The 15,449-nt window shown below is 37.8% G+C and overlaps 1 protein-coding gene across 2 annotated transcripts in view; it reads left to right on the top strand.

Moving 5' to 3' along the window:
• The first annotated feature begins 206 nt into the window (after nucleotides 1–206).
• The window catches only part of LOC150085621 (KH domain-containing, RNA-binding, signal transduction-associated protein 2-like), a 184,008-nt gene continuing 168,765 nt past the window's right edge, over nucleotides 207–15,449 (top strand). For both annotated transcript variants that reach the window (XR_016546931.1, XM_090373396.1), the window contains exon 1: nucleotides 207–383. Coding sequence is in view for 1 of the 2 variants with exons in the window: in XM_090373396.1 (XP_090229522.1) it covers nucleotides 242–383 (142 nt within the window). In the remaining variant the exon portion in view is untranslated. The remainder of the gene's footprint in view (nucleotides 384–15,449) is intronic.

Raw genomic sequence — 15,449 nt, 5'->3', positions numbered from 1 at the left:
TCCTACGGTGTCTCTCTCTCTCTCTCTCTGTAGAAGGATCACGGCGGATGGTCCAATTCTGCGGGATATTCTAGATGACCTGTAGCGAGCGGCGAAATGAGGTTGTGCTCACCTTTAAAAACAACCTTTCTCGCGCACGCGCTGTCCCTCCGCTCCCGCTGTGTTCAGGTCGCCGTCCACTGTTAGACGATGCCTCATCCCGGAGCGGAGCGCACATCTAGTGTAACGCTGACTTACGGAAATGTCGGTGGAGTCGGTCTTAGACGGACAGGAACAGCATCCTGTCATCGATATGGAAGCTAAGTCTTATTTGTCGGAGCTGGCGCGAGAAAAGGAGCAACTTGGAGTGGAGTTTGTACATGCCACGAGGTTAATAGATCAAGGTAAGCCACTGTAGTGTGTCGTAGTTGATGCTTATCTTTAGTAGCTGGGGCTGCGTGCGTGCATGCAAGTTAGCGTTTATCTTAACTAGGGTTAGCAGGTATCGGCATGTATATAGCAAATCCTTGCACAGGTCCACAATGAAAGAATGCAAACCCACTTTGACAGGAGCACGTAGCTACTGAAAATTCAGAGCTCATCTGCGTCCTAATTGTAAACCTAGTGGATTTTATTTTATTTCGATTAACTGTGGTGAAGCATCGTCAAAAGTCTCAATTAGATTAATGGCTGTATATTTTAAAATACTTTAATATAAAAGGGGGGTTGCTAAAGGTGGGACTCAGCTGTCTCCATCTAAAAATAAATGATGACACGAGCTGTCTTTCGGTTCAAAGCATTTCATTACTTATTTTGGATCATTTGAAGGAGCAAGAAGTTTGATTCGAGTGGGACTATACGTGAGGGCTACTTAAAGGGCACTGGGCGAAAAGAACACGGATGACATTGGTGTTTACATGTAAGAAAATTTTTTTCCAGGACGTTCTGATGTTTAAGAACGAGAAGAAAATTGGGGAAGATAAACATAGCTGTTGCAAATGGGTACTCTAGTATATGAAAATATACCACTAGAAAACGTTTACGATAACACGGGCATTTATATTTTCGCATAGCTGTAATGAAGTATAAACATACCTTTATATTAGCGATATTTTCTCATTTCCAACAGTAGGGAACTGGTTTATTATAAGAAAGAGAAGAAAATAAATTAGAAATACTTCAGGTTTGATTTCAGGCGTTCAGCGAGTGTTTCATTAATGATTTCTACTCATCCAGGCAAGAAAACTTGCATCTGTTATCTCGTGTAGATGAAATGATTCTTCCTTTCTTTCTTCTAAGAGCGTACATAAGAAAGAATGTTTAATCATCAACTGGCTCTTACAGAGCGTAAGAAGTTAATTAGAAAAAGAAAAGTCCACTCTGCAGGTAAATTTGAATACATTAATTAATTTTCAGTATTTAAATATGTAAATGAAGACTATATTTACTCAGACAATCGTATTAGCGTTGTCTGTATAGCATCAGCCAAATAAAAAAACACGCACACTTCACCCATCCTTATCCTCCAAGAATTTGGGTAGTGAATTTATTCAAACCATCCACTTCCACAACAACAGATGGAAGCCTATTCCAACAATCAACCACTCGCTGGCCGAAGGAAACTTCCGCACATCTATCCTGCATCCACCTTTCCTCAACTTAAATTTATGCCCCCTCGTGTGTGTAGTCTCAGCAAGAGGGCGAATGCCATTCACAATCAGATCACCTCGCAGGTGCCTAGTCTCCAGACGCTGCAACTTATTGATTTATTATTAACATGAAATATACACAACAGGCATGCGCCCGTTTTAACTGTGTAACAGAGCAGAAAATACACAGGTTGTACATTAACATATAAATAAATAGCAGAATAACAAAATACAATAAACTATTATTTCCAACGGGATAAGTCCAATTCATGGAAATAAAAATACGGAATACATAATATCCTTGGTTCAGTATCTTGAAGAGAATCATCACAGAGAGTAGGCAATGGCAGAGACATCATCCGTTAACCTGCTTCAAGTAGTTCTGTGAAACTTTCATGTCCACAGCCAAATCTAGATTATACTTGTTCATCAGTGCCATAGTTGTTTTAAAGGAGGTCTTGGATGTCTCTCACCTAGAGGTACTGATGTGGAAAGTAGTCTTCTGTCTGGTGGCCACCGCTGGAACGCACAGATCAATGTGGCAGGTAGGTAGAGCCACAGAAGATGTGATACAACTGTTTTAGATCCAGTACATTTCGCTGAGTTTCCAGAGACTGAAGTAGGAACAAAAATTCGGCGATAAAACAATGGATTTCATTTGTAGCGATTCTGTATCAAATGAGCATAATGTGTGTGTGTGTTCCATATAGGAGCAGAGAACTCCAGTATAGGGAGCACCGAGAACTGAGGATCTTAACTCTGTATTCTGCCGTTTGATGAAGCCAAGCCAATTTGTTTTTTTGCTTGGTTTATCAAACCGGTAATTTTACTCTGAGATTACTGCTACCAATATACAGTACCTTGGATTTGCCAATGTTAAACTTTAACTGCCATTCCTCAGCAAATCTACCTAATATTTCTAAATCTTGTTGCAGTAGCATACCATCATTACTGTCTTTAACCACTCTGTCAACTTTGGACATTAAGGCTGATATGCCTTTATTAATATAATTGATAAATATAGAAAAAACAACAATGCGCCCAACACCGAACCCTGAGGAGGGGGACTCCACTAATAACACTAGTCCATGAACTGCAGTGCCCATTGATAACCACCCATTTATCCATAGCAGTAATTTACCCTTAATGCCACGTTGCTCCGCTTTTAACAGCATAAAGTTCCTTGGTCACCGCAGTATAATTGAATTCTTGTCCAGATGCTCCTTCTTTAACCAGTGACTGCATTATTTTCCTTAGAACAGATGTTAAGCCGACAGGGCTGTAATTTCTCATGTCACCTTTTGATCCTCCTTTATGTACTGGGGTTTGCTTACCTCCTTTACTGATTTCTGTAATATAATTGGACAGAATCAATCCATCCAACCCAGATGCCTTTTTATGTTCAGCTTCAACAAATTTTCTTACAATTTCCATTCAGTTATCACAAAGTCATTTTGCTCACCGTTGGAGTTTGATAAACTTCTCACGTTCCTGATGTGTGAATGTAGATTCAAAATATCTATTCAGTGTTAAGCAACCTGAGCAGGGTCATCAACAGTTGGCCCAATGTGATTCAACCCCTTCCTTTTACTGTTAATATAAGTTAAGAAGTATTTGCTACAGTAATTCGTAGTATCTTAGGAAGAAAATCACAAAGGAAAATACTATTCCCTGAGTAATAGACTGTAATTTCCCATTAGGTGATAAAGACTATTTTTTATTCAAGTTGGAATGATCGAAGCTTATTTTCTTTTAATCAACATGCAGAAATTCATTCATTCTTCATGAGATCAGTATCTCAGAATAATTTAAAAATATTCCTTACGTTATATGTCGAAAATAAATTTTCATTTATATTTATTAAGTTCTCTCGTAAGAACATTCTTCGTGGTGCCATGCATTAATAAAGATCTCGATCTTTGCATAAATATCTTTAATTATAAATGATGCGTCTAAATGGAGCAGGAATTCCTCACAATAACATCCAGTAAAGTACAAGTGGTAGAGCTAGATAATTACTTCTCTCAACTCGTTATTTTTCCTATTACAGTTACTTCCGTTTAGCATGGTGCCAGAATGCTCTTGTCTCTGATTGTCATCTTTCAACTCCCGTTTTCGGTGGGAAATATATTTAAGTCCACGTTGTATAACAAGAAAGAGAATGATTGTAGTTTCAACTAGTTCATTTTCAAAGAAATACTATCTTTCAATATGGATAGATAATTGCTGATCCATTCGACTGTTGCTGCCTCCAGTTTACCTAAAATTAAACAGATTATAAGATATTGAAATACACCCTGGTTCTCATAGGACGTTACATACACAACCGTTTTTTTTTTTTTTTTTTCTTTTCAAATTTGCACACAAATAAAAGCGAAATTGAATAGGTATTCGATGTCATATTGCAGCATCATTGTTTCTGATTAGTTGTCAATAACCAATAATCTTTCTGCGCTATTATTAGCTCCCATTGCTGAACCACACCGTGCTTGAGCATTCGTTACTAATGCACTAAGAACAATATAATACAGGGAGACGGAAACTCATCGTGGAAACTGGCTCAGTGGTTTCAAAAGGCATTCTATGAGCAGTGGAATACTTAAGCTTGAAAGTTGAGGCGAGTAGCATAAATTCAATAAATCATTTGATGGTCTTAACATTAAGTAAGATATTTAGAATTGCACATATCAGAGACAATCCTTTGCAGTGGCATCAAAAAGGAATCTTCTGTTTTGAATTAAAAAAAAAAATTAAGTAATCTTTTGTCACTGTAATTCATTCTTATTAAAAAGTTCGCAGGCTCGTCTTAGAAACTCCATTATTATTATCTCTTTCTTCTTCTAATGGGTTTTCCCCATCTCATGAAGTGGTTGTTATGTCCGTCTACTATTATTGGTTGAGGAACTTCTGACTATCCTACAGATATTCAGGATCGCGGATGCCTGAAGTTCCATCTAAGCGTTCTCAGCGAGGTCTATTGCTGCTAGGTTCTTTGGTACCATGTCTGGGTGCCCATTACGTGTTAAATATATGCCACATTTCTCTGACTTTCTAATCTTTTCTCTATGGGTTTTCTGGAGATTTCTAGTGTTGGGCACTGCTATGTCGATTAGGGAAAGAAGCCATTAACATGTCCATGAGGGTTACGTTGTACGGGATCGTCTTCTCCGTTATTATGTCCCAGTATAGTTTGTAAGTCGGGGACTGTAATGCGGCACTTTCTTCGATCAACTGGTAGTTTTAAGCTAGCTTCTGATGTACTAACTCACTAAGAGTGTACTCCATCTGGGTTATAACCCTGCATCTCGCTGTGATGCGCTGGATTGTTTCTGGGGGACAGGTGTCATCTGTCACTCCGTAGGCCTTGGCGATTATTTTAATTCCTAAAACTATCAGTCGAAATTAGTAATTATAATTCCATTTAAATAAAACAAGCTTTTGTGACTAATTAGAGGCTGAAGGTTTAGTTTGAGTAATTCTTAGTTCGTCTTAGTCTTAGTTCGTACCGTTCTGAATTAGCTTTTTTTCACCCTTGATTTCTTTTCATTTGGGGGTGGGGGGATAGAGCTGTGGTTAACCCGTCTCAGATAGATATTGCAGAGATTTTTCGTAAGTTATTTGTTTTGCCTCTGCAAAATATGAAACTATCATTTATTTTTTTATTTGTAGTTCGTTACGTTTATTTTGGCACGCATCTATATGTAGCAAATGAACGTTTCAAATTCTGCCAAGATAGCAAAAATGGTCAAAGCTTAGAGGCGACATTAAAAAATCGTAAGAATCGAACTATGCTCAGAATCATGTCGGGCAAACAAAACCACTGCGTCAAAGGATCTATTATAGAAGCGTACACTTCTCGACGTCCCATCTATCAGTCCTGGTTTTGGCTTTGTTTTTTAATTACTAGATTTGTAAGATTTTTAGCACGTGCTGTTCTCCTTTATTAAGAGATCTGAAATTTTTTTCTTCTACAGAACAGTGACGCTTTGAGTCACGATGTGGGGTGTGTTGGTTTGGTCCTCACTCGACGTGTCCTGTAGGTTTCAAATCGGAATTCTGTGCCAGCCATTCCCACTTTTTTACATTTGTGTCCTTGAACCATTCTTTAATAACGGCACTGGGCATAGTGTTAGTGTTTTGTGGAACGCGCCACCGTGGTTCACACATCTACGCTATGGCATGGAGCATGGTTCTCTGTACCAAAGATAGTCCATGTGGGTAGCACAATTGGTATAATCACCCTCCTCCCCACGCCGGTTGGAAAAGACCTAAGTTCGAATCTCGTCAGTGACTGGAGGAATGTTTATGGTTCTTTTTCACAACGTGGCTGAGTTAGTCGGTCTCAGGCGAGGGTAGCATTGGTTTTTCTCCCAGCAAAATCGACCACAGAACCACTCAACAGAGCCTAAGCTGCTGATGCGCCTAAAACAACTGTACCAAAGAACTGCCACGTCGTAGGGGAGCATGGAAAGTTGTCCAAAATGTTAAGGTACGCTTCATCACCGCTGATAATTCTCTGTTCTGTACAACCACTGAAAGGTCCTAGGCCATACCACGGCCTATCTGATCGGAATAGGGTATAGCGGGATGTCGACGCTCCATATAACCGATTTCCACTGCCCTATGGATCAATTACGGCGTTCGTTACACCATTCCAGGCAAGATTACTGATTGCAGTTATGTTTGGCTCATGAGCCGCCGCTCTCCCATAAAAACTAAGGCTGTGGAGCTCCGTTGGTAATGTGTTCGTACAGACCTCAACCTTTAATGGGGCTTAAACTCCTGGTTGATATTTTTTATGGATTGTCGTACTATTCTGGTCACGTGGTGTGGGCTTCGTGTTTGTTGCCGGGCTGTGGCTATACCGACACGCACGCTTCCATTTCACGATAATGCCATGCGGCAGTTGACCTTTAACAACCCTCTCAAAATCAGTCAGCTTGGCTCTACGTATCACAACGAGAACGTCTAACTTGTATAGCTCATTCGATTTCCTTTTATACTGGTTTTAGTCACTTGTTTATTCGGGAAAGTGTAATGGACTATGAGCACACGAGTGCCAGGGTAATGTATATTGCGTGCTAATTAGTCCGGTTATAGCAGAAGAAAGATTCATTTTAGCCTGATTAAAATGAACTAAAGTCTTAAGACAGATTTAAAATAAAAAATCATTAAAACTCAATTTATAAAAATAGATATTTAATGCAAAAAATTGAATAAACGTACAGCTAACACAAGATAAGGCAACCTGAGCATATTCATCACATTTAGATATCAATCCAGTTCCCATTATGTGTTAGAAATCAACGAGGTTAGTAGAGAAGAGCCATTGAAGGAACTGACCAATATATATCTGTGTACTTCCGTTTTTTTTTACAAATATGGGCAAACCATCGAATAAATCAACATGCACGCTCAGCATCACTAACTTTCGATTCTTACTACTGACCTTAAGGTAGGCCACCAATTGATGGAAGTTTGGAACATTATCATTAATTTTAATGATTTTTTTTTCACTAGCAGAGAAGTAGAACGTATAATTTATGCTAGTTTGTAAAGAGAAGCTGAATTTAAGCTGCTGACATCACGATTTAAGATTTTGATTACAAAGCCTGTTCTGCTGCTAAAACACTGGTATTTTAAGAAACATCATTCAAAATCGGATATTATCGTCGGTGTTTTTCATGTCTGCCTACAATATATCGGTCTTGGGCTAGAGGTGTATGGTTTTTGTTCCATTAAACAGTCAGATCTACCATCGAATATTACCAGTTCACATTGTAGTACAGTGACATAGATAATATTTCATAAATATGAATAACTAGCTCAGTTATTACGCTAGTAACCTCGTCTGTTGAGAAAGGGGACCCATTACGGTATGGACAGGGGCTAAACAATAACAAGAAACACACTTGGAGAGGTTTGGGCAAGGATTAAAAGAAAGAAAGACTGATATTTTATAGTCGCACAATCAAACTCAAGTTTCAAATGTAGAAGACAAAAATATCGAGTCATTTAACGTGTGAAGAGGGAAATATTTCACTAACTTCTTTCTTATACGTTCCTAAACTCGCTCTTAATAATAAAAGTTGAGGAAAGATCATTTCTTAGAAGAGTGACAGAAAAAAGCAACCCTAAACCCGATAAAATGGTGAGAATATCTAACCACGTTTTCATACGAAGCATAAACGACCACCAACTTAGAAACTTAAGATGGACAGGCTCATTAATAATATATGATCGTCACTGAGGCTGCATCAAATTTCTTTATGGGCTTTACTCTTCTCGTGAGCTGGAGCTCTACCATTCCTGTTTCAATGTCCCAGCGTATTAATAAATTACCACTGGCAAATACACCTTAAAAAGCTTTTTGGTATCAAAGCACGGTGAGCCATATTTTTGCCGTGAACACACCTGAGATTGATAAAACTCGTAGCTACAAACTAAGGTTAGATTTGCAAATGTGGATAAAAGTCATCTTGTTCGGTATTAATAAACGAAAGGTGATATGGAGAAGACTTTATAAAATGTATTTGCTGAAATATTTTTGCTTGTAGTTCTAAGATCTGAATATATTCCCCTTTTTTGTAAATTGTACAAAGGATTATTTCAGACACTATTTTGAAGCGTTCCACTTAACAGAAAAAAGCTGGACCAGTTCCAAAATGACTGATGTTTCGTGGGAATTAATCTTAGCAACTGCAGATTCCCCATCATCCAGTTCTCCAAAGCAATTTCATAAAGTTCATCTTGACCGTGAATTTATTCTCCAAGAGCTGAGTGAAGTGGGGAACTATTTGCTGCTTCTGTAGAGAATCAATAATATTTAGGTCATTTGCTAGAAGGATTCTTAATTTACAATTCTTTTCTCTAGCGAAATTCCAGAAGAGGCTAATATTATTTTCCACAATTAAATCGTTTTATTTTGACACGAAATATTTGTTGCGCTGACTTTGGCTCTAACTCTGGATAATAAATGATGTATTTGTGGTTTAATTTTGTTTTTGTATTTTTCGAACATTAAATTAACTTTAATCCGTTCAGACAAGTTTGATTGATAATCCCTTTTAATTAGAGCATACTTGGCAACAGAGTTTGCGAATATTCTTTAATATTTTCTAAGAATTCATTAACATAATTGTTTTACGATGTAGAGAGAGAGAGGCCGGAAGAAAATGTATGTGGGCATTAATTTGATTGTCTCCTGTGTTATTTAAAATTGTTTCAGATTCAACTCTGAAAACTGAAATCCTTTTGACAGAAATAATTGTAATCTCATCAGAAACAGCTTTCGTGTCATAAACTTGTAATTCAAAATCAGGATTATAAAGCGTTTGACAGCAACATTGCTGGTTTAAACTGTTACTATAAAAACTTCGGATGAGATTCTTGGGTCTGCTGGCAGGGTTTTGTTAAATCCAGTTCGGAAGTTCAATGCGTAATGAACAATAATTGTGATTTCAGCAAGGTAAGCTGAAGTGCTTGGGCAATTATCCATTCCACATATTGGCTGTACAAAAAATACGTTCTCTGCAGGATTTTACACCTTGTTACGTAAGTATTTTTTAATCATCAATCTGGAATTCTAGCCATGATGTTTGGTGGAATACTTCATCGTGATCATGCAATGACCAATAGTATGATGCTTTTATTCTACAGGAAATACATCATAACCGACCAAAGCAATCAATTTTAATTACATGATGGATAAGAAATCCCTCTAAGAGGTAGTAAGGATGAGTATCTAGTATTGTGAACAGCCAGTTGAAAACCAGCTGTCAAAACTGTGTGCCGTATTCTGGAGTCTTTCAGAGATTGTATGTGGAAGCCTGCCGTTTCATACTTTATGCTGATGTCAACGCATCGATATGAATTAACTAAAGGATAAACTGATTAATCTGTGATAATGTTGTTCACAACCGTATTTATTCGTGGTGACAGCTTAATCTACAAAATGGGGAGATCAGTGGATTTTGAACTTTCATTCATTCTCAAACTTGTAAGGCTGCAGGGTTGAAAAACTTTTCTTATGTAGGATTGATATTATCATGGTTCCTGGAGTTATTTTAACTAATGGATCGTTAAATTTCTTTTTACTATTTATTGTTTAATTAGGTCTGAACTTAGAATTTAAATGCACATTCATATCCCGACCACGAATCATCATCAGCCAGTTCCTTCTGTTTTGTGCAATGGCCATCCGTTTACTACTGACGAGCTCGTGAATTTCATCTATTCATCTTCGTTGTTGTCTTCCGGATATCATTCTGTTATTTTCTTAGTCCATTTCAGTTCTTTATTTGTGTTTGCTGCCTAATCCACGTTTCTCTTCTTATCTAACAGTCTGATTCCTAATATAATTCGTTCCATTCTTCGCTTTGTAGTTTTAAGCTTCTCTTCCATAAGTCATGGTGGGGAGTATACATTGGTTCATTATTTTACGTTTCAGACAAATTGGGGTATTCATTCTTCTTAGTATAATTTATGTTTTATAAGAGACATTGAGTCCAACATAAGTTTCGTCTTCGTGGGGAGCAAAGTTGGTAGGATCGCCACCGTCCCCAAACTGGGTGGAAAAGACCTTAGTTCGAGTCCTGTCGATGATGTGAGGAATTTTTTGGGCCTTTTTCACAACGTGGCCGAGTTAGTTGGTTTCAGGCGTAGCATGGTTTTTCCTCCAGCAAACCGAAAATCGACATCAGAACACACACACACACACACACAATACACGGAGCAATATGGCCTTAGTCGCTGATGCTCCTAAAATCCTTACTACAACAATATAATAAATTTCAATTAGATATGCATTGAAATGAGAAAAATATAAAACACATGGTAAAGAAAAAAGAACTTAATATACAAGAATATTTCATTTTTGTTTGGTTGATGAAATCAGGAATACAGTTATAGAAATTCTACGAGAGCTACTGAAAATGCTATTTAATCGGTTCAGTTTTCGTTTTAAACGAAAGAACAGAGTTAATTTAAACAGAAGTTTTGTAGAACATCCAGTTAAATCAAATATGACATTCTCTCACGGAAAAATGAGCTGTTTATTTGAGAATAAGGCGACAGAAGAAGAAAATCTAATCTTGTGCACACATGAGGTTAACATTTAAGGTTGGAGTTGCTTAAAGTGTTCCTTTTCAAATCCAGGAGAAGTAATTTTCTGTCTTTGTCTCGGTGCTGGGTAATAGGGGTGCCACCACCCCATTTCCTTTTTACGGACGTTATACAAATCAATTTGATTTTATGAGCGAGTACAATTCCAGTAATGAAAGCTAAGCTCATGATGGAGAAAGGAAATGGTATGTTTCTTAGATAGCAGACATTACACTTATCTTGCGCAAACGTACTTCTTCTCATAAGAAACCTATTATAATCACCAAAACAAACATTTCATTTTATTTGCGCGAGACATTAGTTTTAATGATGTCCTACAAATTCACAGACTGGACAAATTTCGATCTGAAATTATAGAGCTATGCACATGAGCTGATAGAAATGGCTTCTCAATATAAATCGGAACATGCCCTAATAAGGGTGTGACAACAAGAGGCTGGGAGATCGATCATCATTATCCGATAATGACTGATACAAATTTAGTAAGATTTCTGAAATTGGATCTGTGACGGGCAACTGCCCTGCCTAGAACATACTGGCTGGCCACTCCACATCGGTTGTACTCTTCCTCTGAAAACATTGGCTCACTATGACAGTTGTATGAGGACGTGCATTTCGCCCAATTGCTCCTGCAATTTGCGAACATTACAATCAAGGATCTGACAACCTCCAAACGTGTCTGGAATCCATTTCCCCAGATGAAAATGTTTCGGTAATCATATTAAGGCGCAGTGCCCCATGATCTATTACTCTTGTCTAATTGGCATGCTGTCTGCACCAACTGAAACAGGATGTTTTGCGTGTAGTGGTAAAACGAACATAGACGGCTTGATGGCGTGCCCAAGAGCCTTCTCATGAAGTCTTCTGTAAAGCCTCTATGACGCCTTTCACTTAAAGCCGGATAACTGTCAGTTTATATAGAGTGGACGCTGCCTCAGACAAATCTTCCAGATACAGTTCTTACAGTCTGTTTTCAATGCTGAGATTCACAATCAGCCATCTAGTCACTAATTCGGCTTAGCTTTGCCCTCCCTGTATTTTAAAGAATTATCCAATGGATACTGAATAACTCTTTGGTCTCTTCGTGATATTTTCACAATGATGGTAATCTTGAAATCGAGAGTACAAGCGATAAACGCACAATAAAGAGGTTCCGGAAACAGGTTGTTTTCACTGGTATAATAAGCTTGTGCGCGACTTTTCTTTTTGGATCGAACAAAGATTGTATTATTTCATAAATGGCGAACATTTGGTTTTAATTTTTAAAGATGTGCTCCCTTTTATCCGATTCTTCCATAGCTTTACCAGTGTAGGTCTTCCTTCGTGATGTTGATTATCTTCAGCCGCAAGATAAAAAAAAAGAAAGATGGCAAAGCGTTTCCAATCAATCAGAATAAAGTTTCATGTTACTGTTATTTTAGAAAAATATTTTCAACAATTTGTCCTATCCGGGTACACACTTAAAATTAGTGCCAGGGGTGAAAATACAGTGCTGTGGAGGTTTCATATACTCCTAAACAAAATTAAACTTTTTTTTTCAGGAAACATGTACATACACATTTATAAACTATCTTGGTCTGCACCAACTGAAACAGGATGTTTTGTTTGTAGACCTCAGAGTTTTCATAATACGAGTGAACTGCGGATAATATCAGTACAGGTTAATTAAGACTATTTCATCACTTTTACAGTTTAAACCCAAAACACTTCATGTACATAGTGTAGTCTGTACTATAAAAATTTTAAAATGTCATGTGGATGATTTTCTCTAGTAAACTATGTCCGGAACGTTTCGGCGCAATGTCCAGCTGCAACTGCAAACATATATTCGTTCCAGAAACCTTGGTAGCGATTTTCCATTGACTTCAGGCCTCAATGGATTTGTTCCCCTGCTCGTCACTCACAGTGCCAAGGTTTTTGGGAAAGAAGTTTCAATGACCTTCCATCTTTATATGCGAGAGACATGTGGTGACCCACAAATGTTTCCGCAGAGCCATGCTTTTATCTTGCGGAAGCTCGCTGATTTGAAGCCATAAAAAGCTTTCTTCAAGAAATAAACTATTCACACGCATGAGCCGAACAAGAATCAAAATTGGCCTTTCTCTGACTGCTGACGTCTTATCGTACGGGGAATCTCCAAACCAGTGTGTACTGTTCTCCAGCCTCTCCTTTCCAAGTTTCACTTCCGGGGGACCGATCCCTGGCAATTTCTCATTTAAATAATGAAGTCCTCTCGAATTCAACTTACCCATCGTTCACAAAACTCTTCATTAGACCAAGTTTAATTTGAAGAGGTGGAAGGAAAGTCCTCCCTAGATCCGCTAATGGAACATACTACACACTGTTCATTCTTGGCTCGTATGTGCTTCGTTGAGACCAGCCATGTCTGATATAATGATGTGAGGCAGAACCGCTGTCTTTTAATGATAGGAAAGAACAATATTTTGTGGAAGAACCTACTGGCATGCCCATTAACATACTAACAACTTTGAGGTCACGGAAGATGTTTTATCGATGAGTGCTGTATTGAATTGCTTGGAGTAATGTCTTCTTTAGACGAACAGAGTGGGTCCTTGACGATGGATGGCTTTAAGTTTCCGTTATGCAAGAGAACAGCAAACTTCGCTGCGAGAAGTCAATAAAGAGGCGGCCTTCGGATGTAATGTGTACTTGTGACAATTCCCTAGAAGCTTTATTGATGTCATGGCGGTAGCATAGAAGACCGTTTTACTGTAAAGACTGTTGCCAAAAATTGGTTTTCTTTTCGAGAGTGCGACTTTCTTCTTAACCAAGTGTTTGTACTTTAGTTTTGAGACTATTTTTGTAGAGGGATACAAGTTTAATGAGTTCATTCAATTCGCCTTGGGTAAACAACTCCGTCTGCGATGTCTCTTCGTAGGGTGTGTACTTAGGATCGAATGATGTTCTCAGTCTTCGCCAATCATTTTAATCAGTGCATTCCATTTCGTCATCTACAGAATCTAATGTATGCTATGGCGGTACCGGAATTGGCATACTGTCATCATGAGGATTGGACTCATCACTGAATCCAGGTTTGGATAAACAATCTGGTGCTTATTCTTCGCTAAGAATCTAGTTACAGTCATATTACAGAAGTAACAATCACTGTCTTGTCTTTCTGGCTTCCCAATATCATGGGTATGGCAAACGGCATGAACATCAACCCCTTCAACGTCCTTTTGTTCTAATCCACTCGAGAAAGCGATACAAATAACATGCGGTACCCATACCCTGGTCACCTAGAGAGCAGCCAAAGAATAACTGATAAATTTTACAAATATTCGTAGTGATTATTACGCCTTTAGGATTTAGTTAGAAAGAGCAGCACACTTAGTAGAATTTGTTGGGGCGATTTTTGTGCTTTTGAGACACGACGATGAATGAGCTTCGCTGATTCTAACTAGGAACAATAAATAATGAAATAACAACGATATAATTCAGACAATTAAATAGATATTAGTGTATAAATATCAATTATATTGATGTTGGCTGAGGAATGGTGTGAATTTACAGGAATTTGAAACAAAATTAGGTACTGTAGTATTAATTGAACGTTCTGACAGCAATCAATTCTTATACACTCTTATCTTCTCCTCTGTGAAATGGCTCGCGAACAACACTTTTTTATACTTTAGTTTTAATAACAAGATTTTTTAATGCTATAAAATCTTATAACAGGATTTGACCTTTTCTCACTAACGGAACACTTTGGAATAGGTAGCATATATATATATATATATTACAAGTATGCAAATTTTTAAATCCGACTTTCTTTCTTTCGTTAAAAAAACAGTCATAAGTTTTCTGTACGAGAAAACCTTTGAATTTTTTGAAAGACTAAGGAAATTTTTTAAAACCGAATTTTAACTTTAATTGATGGTGCTGTAAAAGATGTTACAGTTATTTTATTATAGAATGTGTATTATAGAATTTTCGTTCTTCGGCCAAACTATAAAAACCAGATCAAAATTAAACTTCGAAGCCCATTGAAACGAACTGCCGAAATATGCTATCGCATATTGTGATGTACTCATCATCGTTCGGCCTATAACTAACTCACTGCCTTAGATTTAATATCTTCTTAACCAAGAGTTATACATTATATACATTGCACTTCCGATATTCAAATTCTGCATCCTTTATATTTCAGTGACACCACGTTTCCGATGTCCCTATAATGACTGCAATTTTCGCTTAATCAGCACTTTAAATTCACGAAATTTATTTACTATGCATTGACACCATGATCTCTTAGTCATCCTAATTGACCAATAGCAAAGCTTGAGGTCCTCGACACTTTGCTGTCCAGTCTGTACTGTACGTTTCAATAGAAGTCGTGCAAGAATCACTTATCTTCCTCAATAGCATCAGCCAATATCCTTGCACCACCCTTCTGTTTAAATGTATACCATCCCTGTTAGAACGGTCTCTCAGGCCGAATTGAATGACGAAGCTTTCAACACGTTCTCCCTCCTAAATTAGCATTATCAAGGCACATGATGCAAGAAAGCAAGCTTATATAGCATCAGCCAAAACACACACACACACACACCCCCACCCTTCTAATTTCGCCAATCCACTCGCTCCAAATGTTTGTCTAGTTCTGCTTTGAATCTGTTTAAGCTATAAACTTCTACAACGACAGATGGAAGTTTCTTCCAGCAATCAACTACCCGC

This window comes from Mastigoproctus giganteus, chromosome 5, assembly GCF_048544385.1.
Source record: "Mastigoproctus giganteus isolate SK-2022 chromosome 5, ASM4854438v1, whole genome shotgun sequence".
Lineage (NCBI taxonomy): Eukaryota > Metazoa > Arthropoda > Arachnida > Uropygi > Thelyphonidae > Mastigoproctus > Mastigoproctus giganteus.
The sequence above is the reverse complement of the archived record's forward strand: the minus strand, read 5'-3'. Positions and strand labels throughout refer to the sequence as shown.